Here is a 23486-nt window from a genome sequence, read left to right as displayed (position 1 = left end):
ACAAATTGGCTGCCGTGTTTCCCACATTACAACAGTGACTACACTCCAAAAGTTCTTCATTGGCTGTAAAGCGCTTTAAGACGTCTGGTGGTCGTGAAAGGCGCTATATAAATACAAGTCTTTCTTATTTTTTTTAAGCATAGGAATTTTATACCGTGCATTAACCACTGTGCTAACAATCACATTCAGCAGAATATCAGCCCTCAGATGTAGGAATTATGGTTGAGTTTCACCGTTAGCCCACAGGCACAGAGTCCTAAATTAATTTTTTCTTAAAATAACACTTTATTCAGTCAAGGCTTACCCTTTATTTGTTTAATTGCGATGATTTCAACAGTACATGTGTCAGAGTCTGGTAGTGTTTTGAATAAAAATTTATTGATGCATTACACACACACATGCTGTACACTATGATGGGAATATTTCACACATCAACAACACCACAAGCTATCGTATAACAGCTAAAGGATATATATATATATATTATGAAGACGTTGTTAAAGATGCACAAATCATTTAGCGAAAGTTGTACGTGGCATCCTGAAATGAGATCATTTGTACAGACTCTAATGTGCCATGCAAACTTCACCGTTTTGACAATCCATCGACAAAATGGATCAATTTAGTGCATTGAAACAACAAGACCCATACATGTGTGTACAGCCACACGCAATTAACAGTAGTTCTGTACTTAGACATTGTCCTAATAAGCACTGTGACGCACAAGTTCTTCTACCCAAGCCGATATACAGCTGTTTTATGAGCGTTTAAGCCAGCAGTGCAAATTTGGCCACATACACATTTAGGTTTCCCAAAAGAAATGTACTGCTTTTCTTGGCAACAAGCAGCCGTGGATTTTGCAGAGACAGGTAACCCAACGGGAATGTTTGACTTCCATTGAATGCACAATCTTTCCCAAAGGGCTCTGAAAGTCAGTGGTGGCAGGTGACCGTTTGTACAGGTGAGGCAGGCCTAACCAAGCCTGCTTGGCTCCCGTGGCAACGGGCCCTTTCCACATGGCGGCTATGACCTGTACCACAGTCCCGGGCACAAGCCGGGGCATCTGCTGCACTGAAATACGCAAACGCCTTTCTACATTATACTTCGCCTGTCGGCGTGAGCTGCTTGCTTTATGTCTGATGCTATAATGGCGATCATTTTGGTTTCATTCACAAACTGTTAGGGATTGTCTACTCCTGTTTACCCCACCTACAATCAACCGTGTACAATTGTCATCAGGTAGTTTTTGCGGCAAAAAACAAACGTAAGAAAAGAACTGAGTGAAACTGGGAGCTACCCCGCCATGAAAAGGCGGGAATGTCAGTCGCTCTAATTCCAAGACAGAGCAACAACTTCCACACTGGTGGTCCGGGTCAGGCAGCTGAGCCACTTGCCTTAGCCAACGAGCTGCCTCTGCTGAACGGTCTAGAACTAGGGTTGCCAACTCTGGTTTCATCACATGACCTACTGCTTTCAACCGCCCCACCTGGTCAACCAGGCGTTTTTCCCCCATCTACAACATTTTTATAACTACCAAATGAAAAAGAGTTCAAAGAAAATGAAAAAAATAACCAATATTTCACATGCCCCTATGATTTTTCTCTTGGGTTTCCTCGCACAAGTGTCCAGGAGATTAATCTTCAGTTCCTGGAGATGCCAGGACAATCCTGCGGGCGGGGTTGGCAACAACGTTCCCGCTAAGCTGCATGGCCGCGCAGTGGTCTGGATGTCCCACACAGGCCGCTCATGGGTTTTTACACGGAAGAAACTGTGCATGCGCAAAAATTTGAATGGGCCGCATTAGTTAATTAACGGGACCGTGCACGGAAGAAAAATTAGAGTGAACATTGTATATTGCTGTATACAACATTAGTCAGGCCACAGCTAGAGAACTGCATGTAGTTCTGGTCACCACATTACAGGAAAGATGTGATTGTATCAGAGAGGGTACAGAGGAGATTTATGAGGATGTTGCCCGGACTGGAGAATGCTATCTATGAGGACAGATTGGATAGGCTGGGGTTGTTTTCTTTGGAACAGAGAAGGCTGAGGGGAGACCTTATTGAGGTCTACAAAATTATGAGGGGCCTGGATAGAGTGGATAGGAAGGACCTATTTCCCTTAGCAGAGGGGTCAATAACTAGGGGGCATAGATTTAAAGTCATTGGTAGAAGGTTTAGAGGGGAAATGAGGAAACATTTCTTCACCCAGAAGGTGGTGGGGGTCAGGAACTCACTGCTTGAAAGAGGCAGAAACCCTCACCACATTTAAAAAGTATCTGGATGTGCACCTGAAGTGCCGTAACCTACAGGGCTACGGACCCAGAGCAGGAAAGTGGGATTGGGCTGGATAGCTCTTTTTCTACTGATGGGCTGAATGGCCCCCTTCTGTGCCTTAATTTTCTATGATTAGTTGGCAACACTATCTAGATCTGCAAACATGTTTGGCTACTATTGAGGAACAAATGACAGGATTATTAACCAGCTGACAGAATCTATTATACAGACAAAATGATGATTGGTGTAATTTATCTTCTGTATCATTCCCTTTGGTCCTCGCAAGGCGATGGCATGACTGAGGGGACTGCTCCATGTAAACTGCGCCCACTCGTCTCCCCCAGTGACCATGGAAACTACTTCTAAGTACTATGTTTAAAGTAAGGAGAGAACTTAGAACTTTTATAGGTGCCCTTTTACATCTGCTGTGTATATTTGACTGTGCAATTTAAAAGTAAGAATCGCCTTGTTGGATAAAGTGGGGGCTGACTGCCGCCGAAGTGCATGTGTCAATCACTCAACCAGAAAAGCTGCAGTGAAACACCCATTATTTCCAAACTGCTCTGATTAGTTTCACATCAGCACAGTAATGGTATTACTCTGCCAAATGGTGAAAGGAATTTTGTCTGCAGAATATGCTCCCTTCTTGCATGGCTTTCGAAACACAAATGAAACTTGGCACAAAATAAGTGTGTATTGAAAAGTTCGAAGGCGTTTACATTTAGAGAAATCACCACATGCAAATTTTGATCCTGAATTAATGTTATATCTATTCAGATTTTCTGATCCCACTATGATATATAAATTCAGTACAAGGGCTACGTGTACGCAGCCAGCGGTTCCTGTATGTTTTTAATTGCATGTATATAAATCTGATTTCTCACAAGTGATGTTCCGCCTTTAAAACAAAACGTTCTAGGTGACAAATTGCAGCAAAAAGCGCTCTTTGTTTCAGGCTAATGTAGTGCTTTCATCACAAGCACAATACTGTGGTGTTTTAAGGATATTTTATCTTAAAAGTTTATAAATAGCAGTAAACCAAATATAAATACTGTACTTGGATACTCAATGCTAATTTAGCAACTAAGGAGGATTGCACTAATCCATTTTACCATAAAAAAATAGGAAAGGCTTCTAGTTTCTGGTTACGGAAACATTCATTTATACAAACTGTAATTAAATATGGTGCAATAATGCTTTATGAATCATAATAAAACATATTTAACATCTACTTCAAAATTAACATTCAGTTACCACAGAAGAATACCTGAGTTTTCTAAAACACGTTATAACGTCCCTTAATCCATACTGTGCATTACTGCAAGATCCATTCACACTGCAATTAAACATACATCTTCCTGGGGCAATTCAATATTTAGGTTTCGATATTAACTTTAAAAAATAAAAGATAGGAGAAGCCAGCATAAGCTCAGTAAGTATCATTAAGATTCACATCTATCTGAAAACATGGGTAGTATTTCACCTGACTAATGGAGGGACGAGTAAAAATCGTCACAGTAAACATGAGTGAGCTGTTACCGTGGTAATTTAATTGCAGAATGAACGACATTCAAGGCTGTTGCTCTAACTGACCACTTCGGCCAGGGTCAACATTTATAGAATCATATTTGTAAAAAAAAAAGCTGCATTTAATACGGATGATTTGAAGTGCTGCGTGAAGGATTGCGGTTAGTTATTCCAACATGTCTACAAAGGCTACATGAATCTTCTCAAAGTCTTCGGCATCATAGTAGTGCTGGACTGATCGTAGCCAAGTCTTTTACATCCTGCCCGGCGTATTCAGAGCTCTAGAAAAGGGCAAAAGCAACTCGTCAATCTTGAGGATACAGGCACCAAAATATAAAATGGAATGACTTGTTGGATTTTGGGCTTTGCTGATTTCGGGGCGGTAATGGCGGCTGGGCGGTAAAGTTAGCGTCTCAGTCAGCAAAATTGGGCAGCTGGGCTCCGAGTGTGGGGTGGAACGTTAAGGGAAGCGTTGTACACCTCTCTCAGGGCGCTAGGCCGGCTGAGCATGGGAAAATCCCAAGCTAAACAGCCAGCCCGGGAGCGCTCTGAGGGAGACTCAGGGCGAAATAAACCTGGTAAAAAAACACCAAAAACATTCACAATACATAGCCCAACATAAATTTCAAAAAAAAAGAAAAACAATCATATTGCCCTGAGGTGGACATTACTGACCTCACTGCAGTCGGTCTCGGTCGGATCGCCCGCTTTCACAGGCGGTCCCTGATACGTCCTTACTACACAGTATAAATGCACACGAGACCCATGCTTGAGAGGTCAGTCTGTGACCTGTCCTTTATTCCTCAGCACTCAAGTGATGAAGGTGTGTGGAGCTTCCCCTTTTATACCTGAAGGTCCAGGTTAGGAGTGTCTCCCACCTAGTGGTCAGTGTTCTCACGGTGTACAACTTAGGTCAGTTTATACATGGGTTACAATGTTGGTTGAATACATGACATCACCTCCCCCCCCAAAGTCTTATTGGAATCACAGGTTGAGTCTCTGGTGGTTTACGCTCCCTTGTAGAGCGCCTGAGTTGGGGCTCCGGTTGTTGGGCGCTGGCCTGAGTGTCTGCTGTTTGCAGTGCCTCAGGCCTATCTGGACTGCCCACAGTGACTGGGCTCTCCTCCCTTTGGTTCCGGTGTTCGGTCACCTGTGGTGGAGTGAACTCTATATCGTGTTCTTCCTCTGCTTCTTCTATGGGGTTGCTGAACCTCCTTTTTGTTTGATCCACATGTTTGCAGCAGATTTGTCCGTTGGTAAGTTTAACTTCCAGAATCCTATTTCCCTCTTTGGCAACCACAGTGCCTGCAAGCCATTTGGGCCCTGCAGCGTAGTTGAGGACAAAAACAGGATCATTTACATCGCGCCCTCGCAGTCCTGTCATGGTAGTGATATTGTGACTGGCGCCTGCTCTCGACAATTTCTTTCATGGTGGGGTGTATAAGGGATAATCTGGTTTTGAGCGTCCTTTTCATTAGTAGCTCTGCGGGTGGAACCCCTGTGAGCGAGTGTGGTCGGGATCTATAGGCCAACAGGAGGCGTGATAAGCGGGTTTGTAGGGAACCCCCTTGGAATCTGAGCATCCCCTGTTTGATTATCTGCACTGCTCGTTCTGCCTGGCCGTTTGAGGCCGGCTTGAACGGTGCCGTTCTAACATGGTTAATTCCATTGCCTGCCATGAAGTCCTGGAATTCAGTGCTTGTGAAGCACGGGCCATTGTCGCTGACCAAGATGTCCGGTAGACCGTGGGCGGCGAACATTGCCCGTAGACTTTCTACCGTGGCAGAGGATGTGCTTAAATTTGAGATGTCACACTCGATCCATTTGGAGTAGGCGTCTACTACAACCAAAAACATTTTCCCGATGAAAGGACCTGCGTAGTCCACATGGATGCGTGACCAAGGCTTGGCGGGCCATGGCCAGGGGCTAAGGGGGGCTTCCCTGGGCACACGTGTTGCACCTGCGAACACAAAGTTCCAGATCTGCGTCTATCCCTGGCCACCAAACGTGTGACCTGGCAACTGCCTTCATCGTGACAATGCCCGGATGCCCATTGTGGAGTTCTCTGATGAACACCTCTCTTCCCATCTGGGGCATGACTACGCGGTTTCCCCACAGTAGGCAATCGGCCTGAATCGAGAGTTCATCCTTGCGCCTGTGAAATGGTTTAAATTTCTCAGGGCATGTCCTGTACGTGGCTGCCCAGTCCCCATTCAGGACACATTTCTTGACTAGAGACAATAGCGGGTCTCTATTTGTCCAGACTTTAATCTGACGGGCTGTCACGGGTGAGCCTTCGCTTTCGAAAGCTTCAACAGCCATGACCATCTCAGCACCATGCTCGGTAGCCCCCTCAGTGGTGGCTAGTGGGAGCCTGCTGAGTGCATCGGCGCAGTTTTCGGTGCCCGGTCTGTGCAGAATTGTGTAGTCATAGGCAGCTAACGTGAGTGCCCACCTCTGTATGCGGGCCGATGAGTTTGCATTTATGGCCTTGTTGTCGGCCAAAAGGGACGTTAGGGGTTTGTGATCTGTCTCCAGCTCAAATTTCCTGCCAAACAGGTACTGGTGTATTTTCTTTACCGCATATACACATGCGAGCGCCTCCTTTTCTACCATCCCGTAGCCCCTTTCTGCCTGGGACAGACTCCTGGAGGCATAAGCTACAGGCTGTAACTGACCCTTGGCATTGACATGCTGCAACACACACCCGACACCATAGGACAACGCATCGCACGTTAACACAAGTTTCTTACATGGGTCATATAGCGTTAACAGATTGTTGGAACATAACAAATTGCGTGCTCTATTAAAAGCCCTTTCCTGGCTGTCCCCCCAGATCCATTCGCGACCTTTGCGTAGGAGCATGTGTAGCGGCTCTAGCAGCGTGCTCAATTTGGGAAGAAAGTTACCAAAATAGTTCAGGAGCCCCAGGAACGAATGCAGCTCCGTCGTGTTACGGGGTCTGGGTGCTCTTTGGATCGCTTTCGTCTTGGATGCAGTAGGGCTGATCCCGTCTGCTGCTACCCTCATCCCCAGGAATTCTACCTCTGGAGCTAGGAAGATGCACTTCGCCTTTTTCAGTCGCAGACCTACCCGGTCCAGTCTGCGTAGCACCTCCTCCAGGTTGTGGAGGTGTTCTTCAGTATCACAACCCGTGATGAGGATGTCGTCCTGAAAAGCCACCGTCCCTGGAATCGACTTGGAGGCTTTCCATATTTCGTTGGAAGATCGCGGCGGCCGAGCGAATCCCGAACGGACATCTGTTGTACTCAAACAACCCCTTGTGTGTCGTGATGGTGGTCAGCTTCTTCGACTCATACGCCAGCTCCTGGGTCATGTAAGCTGAGGTCAGGTCCAATTTTGAAAAAAGTTTGCCACCAGATAGCGTCGCAAAGAGGTCCTCCGCTCTCAGTAGCGGGTACTGGTCTTGGAGTGACACCCGACTGATGGTGGCCTTGTAATCGCCACATATCCTGACCGACCCATCCGCCTTGAGCACCGGCACAATTGGGCTCGCCCAGTCACTAAATTCGACTGGCGAGATGATGCCTTCCCTCAACAGGCGGTCCAATTCGCCTTCTATCTTTTCCCGCATCACGTATGGCACTGCTCTGGCCTTGTGGTGTACTGGTCTGGCGTCCGGGTTTATGTGGATCACCACCTTGGCCCCCATGAAAGTGCCAATGCCGTGTTGAAATAATGAGTCAAATTTGTCCAGGACCTGTGAGCATGATACTCGCTCCACAGAGGAAATTGCATTGACATCGCCCCATTTCCAGTTCATGACAGCAAGCCAACTCCTCCCCAGTAGTGCGGGACCGTCCCCTGGGACAATCCCGAGTGGCAACCTGTTCTCCGAATCTTTGTGGGTCACGACTACCGTGGCGCTGCCGAGCACCGGAATGATCTGCTTTGTGTAAGTCCGCAGCTGTGCGTCAATCGGGAATAATTTTGGCCTCCTGGCCTTGGATGCCCACAACTTTTCGAACTGTTTGATACCCATCAGGGACTGGCTGGCACCCGTGTCTAACTCCATTGATACTGGGATGACATTGAGGAGCACTTTCATCATTAGCGGTGGCGTCCTGGTATATGAACTGTATACGTGCTCCACATGAACTCGCTGAACTTCAGCTTCCAGCGATTTCCCCCAGTGTCCATTTCTGCAAACTCCGGCTGAATGTATGCCTCCACGCCTCCAGCATGAGTTGCGGTTTGAAACAAAAGGTCCCTTGCCAGTCGATTGTCCCTGACTGCCCCTGCTTTTGTCCTTGAGTGCACCATTAATAGGTGTTGATGGCCCCATTACTGGCCGCATTGTCCCTTGCAATGGCGTGAATCGCTGTTCAGCTTGCCATTGTCTGTCGAACTCCCCCTCTGGGTTCGACTACATGTTGGGGCATGCCTGACTGCCCTTGTCTGCCTGGAGAACTGTGTACTGCTTTAACAATGTTGAATCTCTGTCCCAACCATTCCTTAACACAGTACCTCTCGTCTGTTTTGCTAGTGGCCATGCTCGCGTGGTTTAAATCCCAGTTTCTTGTCGCCATTGATACGTCCTTACTACACAGTATAAATGCACACGAGGCCCATGCTTGAGAGGTCAGTCTGTGACCTGTCCTTTATTCCTTAGCACTCAAGTGATGAAGGTGGGTGGAGCTTCCCCTTTTATACCTGAAGGTCCAGGTTAGGAGTGTCTCCCACCTAGTGGTCAGTGTTGTCACGGTGTACAACTTCGGTCAGTTTATACATGGGTTACAATGCTGGTTGAATACATGACAGTCCCAGTAGGGGCCGCTGCGGCATTACGGGTCGGGTGGGAGCCAAAACTCGAGCCAGTGTTGCAACCAGGGGTGTTGCACACCAGGGTGTAATGCTCCGTGCCCTGGAAGCTGGTCGCCTGCCCAGAAGAGTTCACCGCCGCCATTGCTGCCCCTCCGGGATGAAAAACAGAGACGGACAAAACTGAAAAATCTAGTCCCATGTGTTTGTTTTATTCTGCAAACTTTGAATTAAGAAATGTTCTTTCCTATTCATTATTGAAAATTCAGCTCTACATGAAAATGTAAGAGGAAAAGCACTTTTTAGAAACACAGTAACAGGAGGAGGCGACTCAGCCCCTCGAGCCTGTACCGCCATTCAGTTAGATCATGGCTGATCTGCATCTCAACCCTATTTATCTGCCTTTGCTCCATATCCCACGATATCCTTACCCAACAGAAGTCTATCAACACAAAAGCAAAATACTGCGGATGCTGGAAAGCTGAAATAAAACCAGAAAATGCTGGAAATACTCAGCAGGTCAGGCAGCGGCTGTGGGGAGATAAACAGAGTTAACGTTTCAGGGTGATGAACAATCAATCTCCGTTTTGAAATGTTGAATTGTTCAGCAGCGTCCATAGCCTCAGAGGAGAGCGCTCCAGATTTGCACTGCCCTTTGTGGAAAAAGTGCATCCTGATATCACTCCTAAATGGCTTATCTTTAGTTTTAGGCCTATGTCTCCCTTGTTTTGGATTCCCCACCAGAGGAAATCGTTTCTCTGTATCTCCCCGATCGAATCCCTTTAACACAGTGTTCATGATAATCCACATTCAACAGGTGAAGATGTAGACAAAAGGAAGAACAATCTGGCTTGATACAATTAAACTTCAAAAGACATGGGTGTTATTTTAATTCCCAAGGACAGGTGGATTTGAGATGAGTAGGAAGTAAAAATTTCAAACCCGACCCCAAAATGTCCACTTCCGCTTTTAACAGAGCTGGGATGTGGGCGGACGATGAATCCAGTGTCAGGAGGCGGGTCGGTCATTGAAATTTTTTAAGGAGGCTGTGTGCCTCCATTTTTACCATTATTATTAACTGGTGTCGACCGGTTTTCCTTGGCTTTGGGAAATGCAGCAGGTAAAAGGAGGCGAGAAGGGCCGGAGCCATCAGATAAGTGCCTTTGCAGCACTGCTTGTGGGCAGGAGGAGTCGGAGTGTTTCCCCTGGGCCCAGCAAGCTTACCTCTTCACAGCCGAGCCAACCCCTTCCCCCAAAATCTCTCTCACCGCCATCTCCCTCGGCTTCTGCGATCTCACCACCACCTGCTAACCCCGCCCGATCTCTCCACAGGCCACAGCCTTTCCCGCCAAACAGGCAGCCAGCTGTCAATCAAAAAACATTCAGCAGGATGTCCGCATTTGCCGTCCGGAAATGCTTCCATCCGCCCCCACCACGGCACGAGTAAATATTGGTGCCATAATTTAGGAATGAGGTTTAGACTAGGGACTCCTATTGCTCATCTTTATGCCAGATGGGGTTGGATAGTCCGTGTCTAAAGCACAGAGATTCCTGATTTATATTGCAGATACTAAAGGCACTAGAAGAGTAAATTGGTTGTGTGAGCTGTAAGTATAGGTGTACCGGGTAGAATAGCCAGAGTAAGCTTTTAAAATATATATCCACAGATTAGTACACACTCTGCAGTGGCTGCACAGGTCAGGCCTGGAGCAGTACAGACATTACCTCATTAACCGTCCATGAGAAGAGAGGAAGAAATATAGGGATCGAAATTCGGTTTCTAACACCACCGTTACCGCTGGAGAGGGGCGGCTAAGAACTTACCGTCGGCAGGGAGCGGGTTCCTCGGCTCACGGTAAATTTAGTTGGGTGGTGGAGGCAGCACCAAGACATATCGCTGCACACTCTACCGCAACCCACGTGGTGACATCATCGAGCGGCTGAAAAGTTAGGCATGTACGATGGCCTTACCGGCAGGTGTCCGTACAGCCTGGGAAAGCTGTCGGTACATCGAGGATCCTGGGGCGGGAGCGTCCGGTGATCAAGGTAAGTGGTTATGTTTATTTTATTTAGCATTTATGTATTACTGGGACCAGTGGGGAAGTGTGGCTAAGGGAAAATGTCGGAAGCATTTTTTTCCCGTTTTTTTAATCTCGAACTCCGGCAGCCGTCCATGGGGAAATTGGGTGGGCCTCCTGAGACACCGCTCCCTTGGCCCCCGAGGGTGAGTGTGCAACACCACTTTCAGCGCTGCTCTCTCATCTTTGGGCGGCAAAAATGAATTTTGAACAGTTTGAGGCAGCACCTGGCATTAAAATCGGTGCTCAGCCTGTGTCATCGTCTCAAACACGGCGGGATTGGATTTCAGTAAATCAGCCAAGTGGCATGTGTTATTAATATACTAGGAAGACATAAAAGGAAGGCGATTACCAATGTTCCCTGTAAGCTGCGCTTTGTTCTGCACAGCCTGTTTCTTTTAATGCGCAGTCCCGTTAAATTCCTGCGCTGCGCGTGATTCCAATGCAAAAGCCGATGAGTGGCCTGCGAGAGACCATTTGAGATTTCTGCTCCTTACCGGGAACATTGACTATAACTGATCCACGGTTTCTCATCAGTGAGTAAACAGAGGCTATCGCGCAGACGCGTTGAATGGTGATTAGCCAGTCATAACGAGACATTGGCATAATGGCATCACGTTAGGAGGAAGTAATTACACAGGTATAAAGTATGGACACTGGAGCTCCTTGGGAACTTTTAATCTAGTCTCGCTGGGGCGAGTGTAAGCAGGCAAGAAGACACCTGGCAGAGTCCCTGTGAGTTACGGCAATATCCTATATTACCCCACATAAGGGCAGTAGGGAGATAATCATAGAATGGTTACAACACAGGTGGCCATTCGTGCCGGCTCTGTGCAAGAGCACTTCACCGAGTCCCACTCCCCCGCCCTTTCCCCGGAGCCCTGCAATTTTTTTCCTTTTGAAAGCCGCGATTGAGTCTGCCTCCACCACCCTCTCAGGCCGTGAATTCCAGATCCTAACCACTCGCTGCGTAAAAAAGTTTTCCCTCATGTCGCCTTTGGTTCTTCTGCCAATCGCCTTCAATCTGTGTCCTCTGGTTCTCCACCCTTCCACCAATGGGAACAGTTTCTCTCTATCTACTCTGTCTAGACCCCTCATGATTTTGAACACTTCTATCAAATCTCCTCTCAACCTTACATAAGAACATAATAGGAGCAGGAGTAGGCATCTTCCAGCAGCAGGAGCTGGTGAGCGTCATGCGCAGGACCTCGCGATTGGTGTATCACCGCACACCTTCGGGGGGAACAATGGCGCTCAACAGCTCAGCAAAACTTGTTAAGTGCCCTCCAGCCCAAATAATTGCCTACCCTCGCCTCCATATACGAGTAATAATTCGTTCTTGGGATGTCGGCATCGCTGGCAAGACCGGCATTTATTGCCCATCCCTAATTGCCCTTGAGAAGGTGGTGGTGAGCCACCTTCTTGAACCGCTGCAGTCCGTGTGGTGAAGGTGCTCCCACAGTGCTGTTATGGAGGGAGTTCCAGGATTTTGACCCAGCGACGATGAAGGAACAGCGATATATTTCCAAGTCAGGATGGTGTGTGACTTGGAGGGGAACGTGGAGGTGGTGGGGTTCCCATGCGCCTGCTGCCCTTGTCCTTCTAGGTGGTAGAGATCGCGGGTTTGGGAGGTTCTGTCGAAGAAGCCTTGGCGAATTGCTGCAGTGCATCTTGTAGATGGTACACACTGCACCGGTGGTGGAGGGAGTAAATGTTGAAGGTGGTGGAGAGAATGGAAGGTGGTGGAGGGAGTGAATGTTGAAGGTGGTGGAGGGAGGGAATGTTGGAGGTGGTGGATGGGATGCCAATCAAGTGAGCTGCTTCGTCCTGGATGGTGTCGAGCTTCGAGTGTTGTTGGAGCTGCACTCATCCAGGCAATATCCTGTAATACCGCACATAAGGGCAATAGGACTATATGACAATATCCTATAATAACCCAACATAAAGTTAATAGGAATATATAACAAACCCAACATCCCGAGTTGAGCATTCAACCAACTATGCTACTTAGATTACAGGGAAATTCCACATGTACTAATGCTAGTCACTTACTGAATTATTTCCTGGTGTACTTTACCTGCTGATGTCTGTATATGGGTTTCCTCAACAGATTTAGTGAGTGATGTGATGAGAGGATTCTCCTCCATGGAGATGCAGCGCCCCTCAATCAAGTTTTTGTTACAGTCATCCAAGCTGATCTGGTCATGGGATAACTTGGTGTACGTTGCGTGTACTGTCAGGTCAATGAGGTCTTCCACAGCCTGTGCGTCACTCAACCCATTCTGGTCCTTCTCCAGTTCAACACTATGGCTCACTTCATTTAGTGGGGAGAACTCGGGGATGGAAACATCATCCTTTGACATAGGGCTAGAAGCAAAAACACTGCAGAGTGAAAAAAGCAGCCCACTTGTACAAGTCGCCATCACCTCACCACTGACACTTTCTAAAATCCTTTCATTAGAGACACGAGTAGGTAAAGAACACTGGGTCGAAAATTGCAGCCTCTCCGGGTGTGTATGATTTACGCACGAACCCAAAGGAGTCTCACAAATGCCGGTTCTTGGAGCACGATGTGCACGTGCCAAGAACCAGCATTTGCGATCTGTCAAAATGTCTTGACAGATTGCAGCGATCCCCGGGAGAAGGGCCTTCGCGGATGGGAATTTGTGCGATTTGCCCAACTCCTGCCCAGCGGATGTCCTTCAAACTCTTACACCTGGTAAAAGCAGTGTAAGAATTTTAAAACATAGAAAAATTAAATTGAATCATTCATTTTCATACTAAAAACCCTGTCCATTCAGGTAAGTTTACTTTTAACATGTTGAAAAAAAAATTCCAAAAAATATTTTTTTTTCTGAAACTTTTAATTACATTCAATTTGCCAAATGTCCTGCTTTTATTTTTAAATTATTTTATTATTTTTGCACCTCCTCTTTCCTCCTGAAGAACTCCCTGTAAGGGGCATAGCTTCACCAGCACAAGTCACTCTTGTTAAGTCTATGAACTTAGACAGTGACTATTCAACTCTGGCATTCATCAGAGCTGAGTCTTGTCTCACCCAATGACCACACATGCATATTCCCAGATTGGTGGGGATCCTGGACTATTTTCTCTCCTTAATCCGAGGACGCAAAACCTTTCCTGTTCAGATGCTCACTACCTCGACCAGTTGATCCATCAGAGGACAGAATATGTTATTATAAGAATAGAAGAACATAAGGACATAAGAATTAGGAGCAGGAGTAGGCCATTCGTCCCCTCGAGCCTGCTCCGCCATTCAATGAGATCATGGCTGATCTTCTGCCTCAACTCCACTTTCCTGCACTGTCCCCATATCCCTCGATTCCCTTAATATTCAAAAATCTATTGATCTCTGTCTTGAATATATTCAACGACTGAGCCTCCACAGCCCTCTGGGGCAGAGAATTCCAAAGATTCACCACCCTCTGAGTGAAGATGTCTATCCTCATCTCAGTCCTAAATGGCTGACCCCTTATCCTGAGACTGTGACCCCTGGTTCTAGACTCCCCAGCCAGAGCAAACATCCTCCCTGCATCTACCCTGTCAAGCCCTGTAAGAATGTTGTCTGTTTCAATGAGATCACCTCTCATTCTTCTAAACTCTAGAGAATATAGGCCTAGTCTACTCAATCTCTCCTCATAGGACAATCCCTCCCATCCCAGGAATCAGTCTGGTGAACCTTCGTTGCACTCCCTCTATGGTAAGTATATCCTTCCTTAGGTAAGGAGATCAAAACTGTACACAATACTCCAGGTTCGGTCTCACCAGGAGCCTATATAATTGAAATAAGATGTCTTCTCTCTTAAGGAGTCACTCTCACCTCTGAGACACAAGGTCGTGTGTTCAAGCCTCATTCCAGAGACTTGAGCTGACACTCCAGTGCTGTACTGAAGGAGCGCTGCACTGTCAGAGGTATCGTCTTTTGGGAGAGACGTTAAACTGAGGCCCCGTCTGCCCTTTCAGGAGAGTGTAAAAAATCCCACGGCCACTATTTCGAAGAAGAGCAGGGGAATTTTCCCCTGTGTCCTAGCCAATATTTATCCCTCAACCAGTATCACTAAAAGAGATTATTTGGCCATTACCACATTGCTGTTTGTGGGAGCTTGCTGTGCATAAATTGGCTGCCACGTTTCCCACATTACAACAGTGATACACTTCAGAAATACTTCATTTGCTGTAAAGCGTTTTGGGACGTCCTGAAGTCGTGAGGCCACGATATAAATGCAAGTTCTTTCTTTATGCTTTCGAACTGTAACGCAAGACTGTTCAAAACACTCCATCAGACCATTTGGCCCCTATAGTCCTATCATTTTGCCCCACTCTCTATAACAATCTCCTCCCATCGCCTGCAGAATGGTGTCGTCCTCATGTAGAACATGCACATGTCATGGAGATTTATTTTATATTGTCATGGGGCAGGTGTAGGTTCAGTACCCGAGTCTCTCATTAACACAGCGCCTGGTTTTCAAGACCATGTGATTTCCATTTTCATGGAGAACTGCATGGAAAGCTGGCATGTGTTGGCTAGCTGCACGTTCACTTTGATGCCGCAGATTCCGTAAATTTCAAGAGAAACCGATTCTGTATAACATCCGAAACTAGAAAAACAGAGAAAACAGCTTCTGTGGGAGAAATTCGACTGCTTTGCGCCTCCCATTAGTGCCTGGAAGGGGCGCTAACGGGGTTCTCAGGGGTGAGCGACTGGGCATGGCGAATGCAGCAATGCCCGTGAACTTCAGTGCCGGTTACCACTTGGGCCTCTAGCGCCTCGCAGATCATGATGTCATGAAGTGCACAGCGCCCCGTTACCGCCCTGGATGGGAAATTGCCCCCCGCCCCCTGCTGTATCGCCAGGCATGAACAATGGCAGGAGAGGAGGCATTGTGAACTCGGCTTGCTGCTTGGGGAGCGCTAATTAAAGGGAATGGTTCTCAGGTTAGCCAACCTTCATTATTTGCACCAGTCTGGGCCTGCTGAAAGCTGTCGATGTTGCATTGCTGCGCGATGTCCGAGCCCTCCACTCTCAGAGTGTTTGTGGCTGTAATGGCAGTCGCGCAGGTCACCTGGCAACACAGAACTGCCGACAGGTAGGTTGTGCAGCCTCATTGGTCCTTCCCTTTAAGTGGGAGGAGCAGCCTCTGATACCGTGACCAACACGCTCCGTGTTCAGTGCTCTGCCGCTACCACCCTGCTCTCGCACTTTAGCGCCCCAAGAGAAGTGGTTAGCGCTTGATTTAGTGCTGCACTTCCCTCTTGGAGCGCTAAAACTGAATATCCCGGCATTAGCGATACTTTTCTATTTTTCAAAAGTTAGCTACGGAATTTCTAGAGAAATTAACAAGTATTGGCCAGGAAGTATGCAACCCAAATTATGCCATGTGACGGCTGTGTCATCAGCAGTTTAAGCCTTTAAGCTCTGGAATTCCCTCATTAAACCTCCCCTCTCCCCGCCTTTGGCCAAACTATTGATCACCTGTCCTTTTATGTCCGTGTCAGTTTCTGTCTGATTACGCTCTTGTGAGGCGCCTCAGGATGTTTTACTACAGTAAAGGTGCTATATAAATGCAAGTTATTGCATGTTTTGCTGCCCCAATTAAGCCGGTTTGTTGCCCTGAGTTCATGGTAAGAAATTTCAACATCTCTGTATTCAGTTTAGCCACTCGCGAAATAATATTTTTACTCCATCTCCAAATCTTTGGAAAGCCAGTGTATAAATGAACTTTCTGTTGCTCAGGCTGCACTTATGGAATTTATTGGGCCAGGCAGCATCTGTCTGAGATAAATCGAGGGTCGTTGACCCGAAACGTTAACTCTGTTGCCTGACCCGCTGAGATTTCCAGCATTTTCTGTTTTTATCTCGATTCCAGCATCCGCTGTATTTTGCTTTTGGAATTTATCAGTTTCATTTGGAACTCCTAGTCACCAGATCTTGAGGCGTTTAACATCTTAGTCCTGGTGTTGTTCTGGGCACTTAGAACAATATTAACATTTTTTAACCTATGCCCAGACACCGTGTACTTTAAGATGCTAGAGAGAATTTGAAAATGGGCAATGCACATTTTTCAGAGTAAATGGATAAAAGTAATCATCAGAACATTGTGATAAATCCCCAGTATTACCCGTAATGAAAGGGAATTTGACCAATTCTGGTTGGATACCAGTCGCTCTGCTGTTTGGCCACAATCCTCACAACAGCTTACTTTCTGTGTTAACCTGAAAACATTGACAATCCAGCCTACCTGACATCCATAGACTGCAGTTCATCTGTCGACTCGTCCACACTGTTGGGTTGCTCATCCACATTATCTGCTTGCTCAGCTGCAGTAACTGGCTCGAGCTCTGGTGCAACCTTGGCCAGGGCCACGGCAGTGTGAATCTCCTCCTCCTGTTTGCCCTCCACACTGACCGATGCTTTGTTGAATTCCCCTAGAATGCAAAGCATATGAATTTATACACTGGCCCTCAGATAGTCTTACTCATTGCTCCTCAAACTCTGCACTGCCGTGTCATTTCATAACATGTGTGGTGCACACTAAGGCCTCCACACAACTCCTAGCCAAGCAAGATCCACGTACTGTTATTTTATAACTGATGGTTACAAAGGGATATAGACAGGCTAAGTGATTGGGCAAAAATTTGGCAGATGGAGTATAATGTGGGAAAATGTGAGGTTATCCACTTTGGTAGGAACAATAAAAAAAGCAAATTATTTAAATGGGGAGAGATTACAAAATGCTGAGGTACAGAGGGATCTGGAGGCCCTTGTACAGCAAGTAATCAGGAAGGCAAATGGAATGTTGGCCTTTATTGCAAGGGGGATAGGAGTATAAAAGTAGAGAAGTCTTGCTACAACTGTGCAGGGTATTGGTGAGACCACACCTGGAGTACTGTGTACAATTTTGGTCTGTGTATTTAAGGAAGGATATACTTGCATTGGAGGCAGTTCAGAGAAGGTTCACTCGGTTGATTCCTGAGATGAAATGGTTGTCATATGAAGAAAGGTTGAGCAGGTTGGGCCTCTACTCATTGGAGTTTAGAAGAATGAGAGGTTATCTTATTGAAACGTATAAGATTCTGAGGGGGCTGGACAGGGTAGATGTAGAGAGGATGTTTCCCCTCGTGGGGGAATCTAGAACTAGGGGCATAGTTTCAGAATAAGGGGTCCCCATTTAAAATGGAGATGAGGAAGAATTTCTTCTCTCAGAGGGTCGTAAATCTGTGGAATTCGCTGCCCCAGAGAGCTGTGGAGGTTGGGTCATTGAATATATTTAAGGTGGAGATGGACAGATTTTTGAATAATAAAGGAATGAATGGTTATGGGGAGCGGGCAGGGAAGTGGAGTTAAGGCCAAGATTAAATCAGCCATGATCTTATTGAATGGCGGAGTAGGCTCGAGGGGCCGAATGGCCGACTCCTGCTCCTATTTCTTATGTTCTTATGGCCACACATTAACTAAAGAGGACAGCTGCTAGGCATAAAGCACCAAGCAAAATAATGGCGCAACAACACGAGGGAGCTGAATTAGCTTCAGATGCTACAGGGGTAAATTTTTACAATTCTGCTCTCCCAGAGCGGAGCTTCATACAGTGGGAGCACAGATCAGAAAGTGGGCACGGTGATCAGTCTACCTCTCATGCATTAGGTTTAATAGGTAAAAAATCCCTGTGACCTGTGAATCGGGCAGCCCAGATTCTGAGGTGCGTGAGGATCCGGATCAGGAACGCTGAACTGTAAACTGTTCCCCTCCGACAAGGAATGGCAGAGAAGCCGGAGGTTATTTCCAACCAATGCATAAGAGCAATCAGTCCGATTACTGGCTGTAACAGTGCTCTGGCAGTGGTACTATCGACATTGGACCGTCAGTCTGATTACTTGGGCTGTAACAGTGGTACTATTGACGTTGGACCATCAGTCCGATTACTTGGGCTGTAACAGTGGTACGATCGACGTTGGACCATCAGTCCGATTACTTGGGCTGTAACAGTGGTACGATCGACGTTGGACCATCAGTCCGATTACTTGGGCTGTAACAGTGACACTATCGACGTTGGACCAGCAATCCGATTACTTGGGCTGTAACAGTGACACTATCGACGTTGGACCAGCAATCCGATTACTTGAGCTGCAACAGTGCTGTGGCAATGGTACTATCGATGTTGGACCAGCAGTCCTGCTGAGTTGCTTGCCTGCAGGAGTGTCCCACCTGCATCCACTTGACAACACACATACTGGCTTGATGCTGAACTTCTGCCACATTACAGGTGCTAGTTGCATTAAGAAGGTGGTAGTAGGCTGCCTTCGTGAACCACTGTGGCGGTTTGATGCAAATGAATCATAGAATCATAGAAATTTACAGCACGGAAGGAGGCCATTTCGGCCCATCGTGTCTGCGCCGGCCGATCAAAAGCTATCCAGCCTAATCCCACTTTCCAGCTCTCGGTCCGTAGTCCTGTAGGTTACGGCACTTCACGTGCACATCTAAGTACTTTTTAAAATGTGGTGAGGGTTTCTGCCTCGACCACCCTTTCAGGCAGTGAGTTCCAGACCCCCACCACCCTCTGGGTGAAGACATTTCCCCTCAAATCCCCTCTCAACCTCCCCCCAATGACTTTAAATCCATGTCCCCTGGTTTCCTCTGCGAAGTGAAATAGGTCTGTCCTATCCACTCTATCTACCCCTCATAATTTTATACACCTCAATAAGGTCTCCCCTCAACCTCCTCTGTTCCAAAGAAAACAACCCCAACCTGTGCAATCTTTCCTCATAGCTAAAATTCTCCAGTCCTGGCAACATCCATGATGCTGAGAATGACGTGAATAGCACGTTTAGTGAGTTGGTCTTACCGCAGGAAAAGGATACACAGCCAGATAGTAAATGGGTGGTCAACAGGAAGAGCAGTGCAAGGAAGGTAGTACAGGGGTCCCCTGCGGTCATCCCCCTGCAAAACAGATACACCGCTTTGGGTACTGTTGAGGGGGTGACTCATCAGGGGAAGGCAGCAGCAGCCAAGTTCATGGCACTGTGAGTGGCTCTGCTGCACAGGAGGGCAGGAAAAAGAGTGGGAGAGCAATAGTGATAGGGGATTCGATTGTAAGGGGAATAGATAGGCGTTTCTGCGACCGCGACTCCAGATGGCATGTTGCCTCCCTGGTGCAAGGGTCAAGGATGTCTTGGAGCGGGTGCAGGACATTTTGAAAAGGGAGGGTGAACAGCCAGTTGTCGTGGTGCATATAGGTACCAACGATATAGGTAAAAAACGGGATGAGGTCCTACGAGACGAAGTTAGGGAGCTCGGAGCTAAATTAAAAAGTAGGACCTCAAAAGTAGTAATCTCAGGATTGCTACCAGTGCCACGTGCTAGTCAGAGTAGGAATCGCAGAATAGCTCAGATGAATATGTGGCTTGAGCAGTGGTGCAGCAGGGAGGGATTCAAATTCCTGGGGCATTGGAACCGGTTGTGGGGGAGGTGGGACCAGTACAAACCGGACGGTCTGCACCTGGGCAGGACCGGAACCAATGTCCTAGGGGGAGTGTTTGCTAGTGCTGTTGGGGAGGAGTTAAACTAATATGGCAGGGGGATGGGAACCTATGCAGGAAGACAGAGTGAAATAAAATGGAGGCAGAAGCAAAGGATAGAAAGGAGAATAGTAAAAGTGGAGGGCAGAGAAACCCAAGGCAAAAAACAAAAAGGGCCACATTACAGCCAAATTCTAAAGGAGCAAAGTGAGTTAAAAAGACAAGCCTGAAGGCTCTGTGCCTCAATGCGAGGAGTATTCGGAATAAGGTGGACGAATTAACTGCTAGACAGCAGTTAATGGATATGATGTAATTGGCATCACAGAGACATGGCTCCAGGGTGACCAAGGCTGGGAACTCAACATCCAGGGGTATTCAACATTTAGGAAGGATAGGCAGAGAGGAAAAGGAGGCGGGGTGGCGTTGCTGTTTACGAGGAAATTAATGCAATAGTAAGGAGGGACATTAGCCCGGATGATGTGGAATCGGAATGGATGGAGCTGTGGATTACCAAAGGGCAGAAAACGTTAGTGGGAGTTGTGTACAGACTACCAAACAGTAGTAGTAAGGTTGGGGACAGTATCAAACAAGAAATAAGGGATGTGTGCTATAAAGGTGCAGCAGTTATCATGGGTGACTTTAATCTACATATTGATTGGGCTAACCAAACTGGTAGCAATGCGGTGGAGGAGGATTTCCTGGAGTGTATTAGGGATGGTTTTCTGGACCAATATGTCGAGGAACCAACTAGAGAGCTGGCCATCCTAGACTGGGTGATGTGTAATGAGAAGGGACGAATTATCAATCTTGTTGTGCGAGGCCTCTTGAGGAAGAGTGACCACAATATGGTAGAATTCTTTATTAAGATGGAGAGTGACACAGTTAATTCGGAAACTAGGGTCCTGAACTTAAGGAAAGATAACTTTGACGGTGTGAGGCGTGAATTGGCTAGAATAGACTGGCAAAGGATACTTAAAGGGTGGGCAGTGGATAAGCAATGGCAAACATTTAAAGATCACATGGATGAACTTCAGCAATTGTACAGCCCTGTCTGGAGTAAAATTAAAATGGGGAAGGTGGCTCAACCATGGGTAACAAGGGAAATTAAGGATAGTGTTAAAACCAAGGCATATAAATTGGCTAGACAAAGCAATAAACCTGAGGACTGGGAGAAATTTAGAATTCAATAGAGGAGGACTAAGGGTTTAATTAAGAGAGGGGAAAATGGAGTACGAGAGGAAGCTTCAGGGAACATAAAAACTGACTGCAAAAGCTTCTAGAAATATGTGAAGAGAAAAAGATTAGTGAAGACAAATGTAGGTCCCTTGCAGTCGGATTCAGGTGAATTTATAATGGGGAACAAAGAAATGGCAGACCAATTGAACAAATACTTTGGTTCTGTCTTCACGAAGGAAGACACAAATAACTGTCCGAATGTAGGAGGGTTCAGTGGGTCTAGTGAGGAGGAGGAACTGAAGGATATCCTTATTAGGTGGGAAATTATGTTAGGGAAATTGATGGGATTGAAGGCCGATAAATCCCCGGGGCCTGATAGTCTGCATCCCAGAGTACTTAAGGAAGTGGCTCTAGAAATAGTGGATGCATTGGTGATCATTTTCCAACAGTCTATCGACTCTGGATCAGTTCCTATGGACTGGAGGGTAGCCAATTTAACCCCAGTTTTTAAAAAAGGAGGGAGAGAAAACGGGTAATTATAGACCAGTTCGCCTGACATCAGTAGTGGGGAAAATGTTGGAATCAATCATTAAGGATGAAATAGCAGCGCATTTGGAGAGCAGTGACAAGATCGGTCCAAGTCAGCATGGATTTATGAAAGGGAAATCATGCTTGACAAATCTTCTGGAATTTTTTGAGGATGTAACTAGCAGAGTGGACAAGGGAGAACCAGTGGTTGTGGTGTATTTGGACTTTCAAAAGGCTTTTGACAAGGTCCCGCACAGGAGATTGGTGTGCAAAATCAAAGTGCATGGTATTGGGGGTAATGTACTGACGTGGATAGAGAACTGGTTGGCAGACAGGAAGCAGAGAGTCGGAATAAATGGGTCCTTTTCAGAATGGCAGGCAATGACTAGTGGAGTGTCGCAGGGCTCAGCGCTGGGACTCCAGCTCTTTACAATATACATTAACGATTTAAATGAAGGAATTGAGTGTAATATCTCCAAGTTTGCAGATGACACTAACTGGGTGGCGGTGTGAGCTGTGAAGAGGAAGCTAAGAGGCTGCAGGGTGACTTGGACAGGTTAGACGAGTGGGCAAATGCATGGCAGATGCAGTATAATGTGGATAAATGTGAGATTATCCATTTTGGGGGCAAAAACACGAAGGCAGATTATCTGAATGGTGGCAGATTAGGAAAAGGGGAGGTGCAACGAGACATGGGTGTCATGGTTCATCAGTCATTGAAAGTTGGCATGCAGGTACAGCAGGTGGTGAAGAAGGCAAATGGTATGTTGGCCTTCGTAGCTAGGGGATTTGTGTATAGGAGCAGGAAGATTTTACTGTAGTTGTACAGGGCTTTAATGAGGTCTCACCTGGAATAGTGTGTTCAATTTTGGTCTCCTAATCTGAGGAAGGACGTTCTTGCTATTGAGGGAGTGCAGCGAAGGTTCACCAGACTGATTCCAGGGATGGCTGGACTGACATATGAGGAGAGACTGGATCAACTGGGCCTGTATTCACTGGAGTTTAGAAGGATGAGAGTGGATCTCATAGAAACGTATAAGATTTTGACGGGACTGGACAGGTTAGATGCAGGAAGAATGTTCCCGATGTTGGGGAAGTCCAGAACCAGGGGACATAGTCTTATGATAAGGGGTAGGCCATTTAGGACTGAGATGAGGAGAAACTTTTTCACTTAGAGTTGTTAACCTGTGGAATTCCCTGCCGCAGAGTTGTTGATGCCAGTGCATTGGAAATATTCAAGAGAGTTAGATATGGCCCTTACGGTTAAGGGGATCAAGGGGTCTGGAGAGAAAGCAGGAAAGGGGTACTGAGGGAATGATCAGCCATGATCTTATTGAATGGCGGTGCAGGCTTGAAGGGCTGAATGGCCTACTCCTGCATCTATTTTCTATGTTTCTACGTTTCTAAATCTCCTCTCTACCCTCTTCAGTGCCATCACATCTTTCCTGTAATGTGGTGACCAGAACTGCACGCAGTACTCCAGCTGTGGCCTAACTAGTGTTTGAGAGTTCAAACATAATCTCCCTGCTCTTGTATTCTATGCCAAAAACCAAAGCATGTTAGTCTGGTCTTTACGACAGTC

At 46.7% G+C, this 23486-nt stretch overlaps 1 protein-coding gene across 1 annotated transcript in view; it reads right to left on the bottom strand.

The window, feature by feature from the left end:
• Nucleotides 1–326: 326 nt before the first annotated feature.
• Nucleotides 327–23486, bottom strand: part of LOC139275617 (MAP7 domain-containing protein 2-like) — a 223728-nt gene continuing 200568 nt past the window's right edge. The window contains exons 15-17 of the mRNA XM_070892789.1: nucleotides 16924–17110; nucleotides 12741–13030; nucleotides 327–4084 (exon numbers count right to left, since the gene is read on the bottom strand). Of these exons, the coding sequence (XP_070748890.1) occupies nucleotides 4077–4084; nucleotides 12741–13030; nucleotides 16924–17110 (485 nt within the window). The 3' untranslated portion in view covers nucleotides 327–4076. The remainder of the gene's footprint in view (nucleotides 4085–12740; nucleotides 13031–16923; nucleotides 17111–23486) is intronic.

The sequence above is a fragment of the Pristiophorus japonicus genome, chromosome 11 (assembly GCF_044704955.1).
Source record: "Pristiophorus japonicus isolate sPriJap1 chromosome 11, sPriJap1.hap1, whole genome shotgun sequence".
Lineage (NCBI taxonomy): Eukaryota > Metazoa > Chordata > Chondrichthyes > Pristiophoridae > Pristiophorus > Pristiophorus japonicus.
This window is presented reverse-complemented; position numbering and strand designations above follow the sequence as displayed.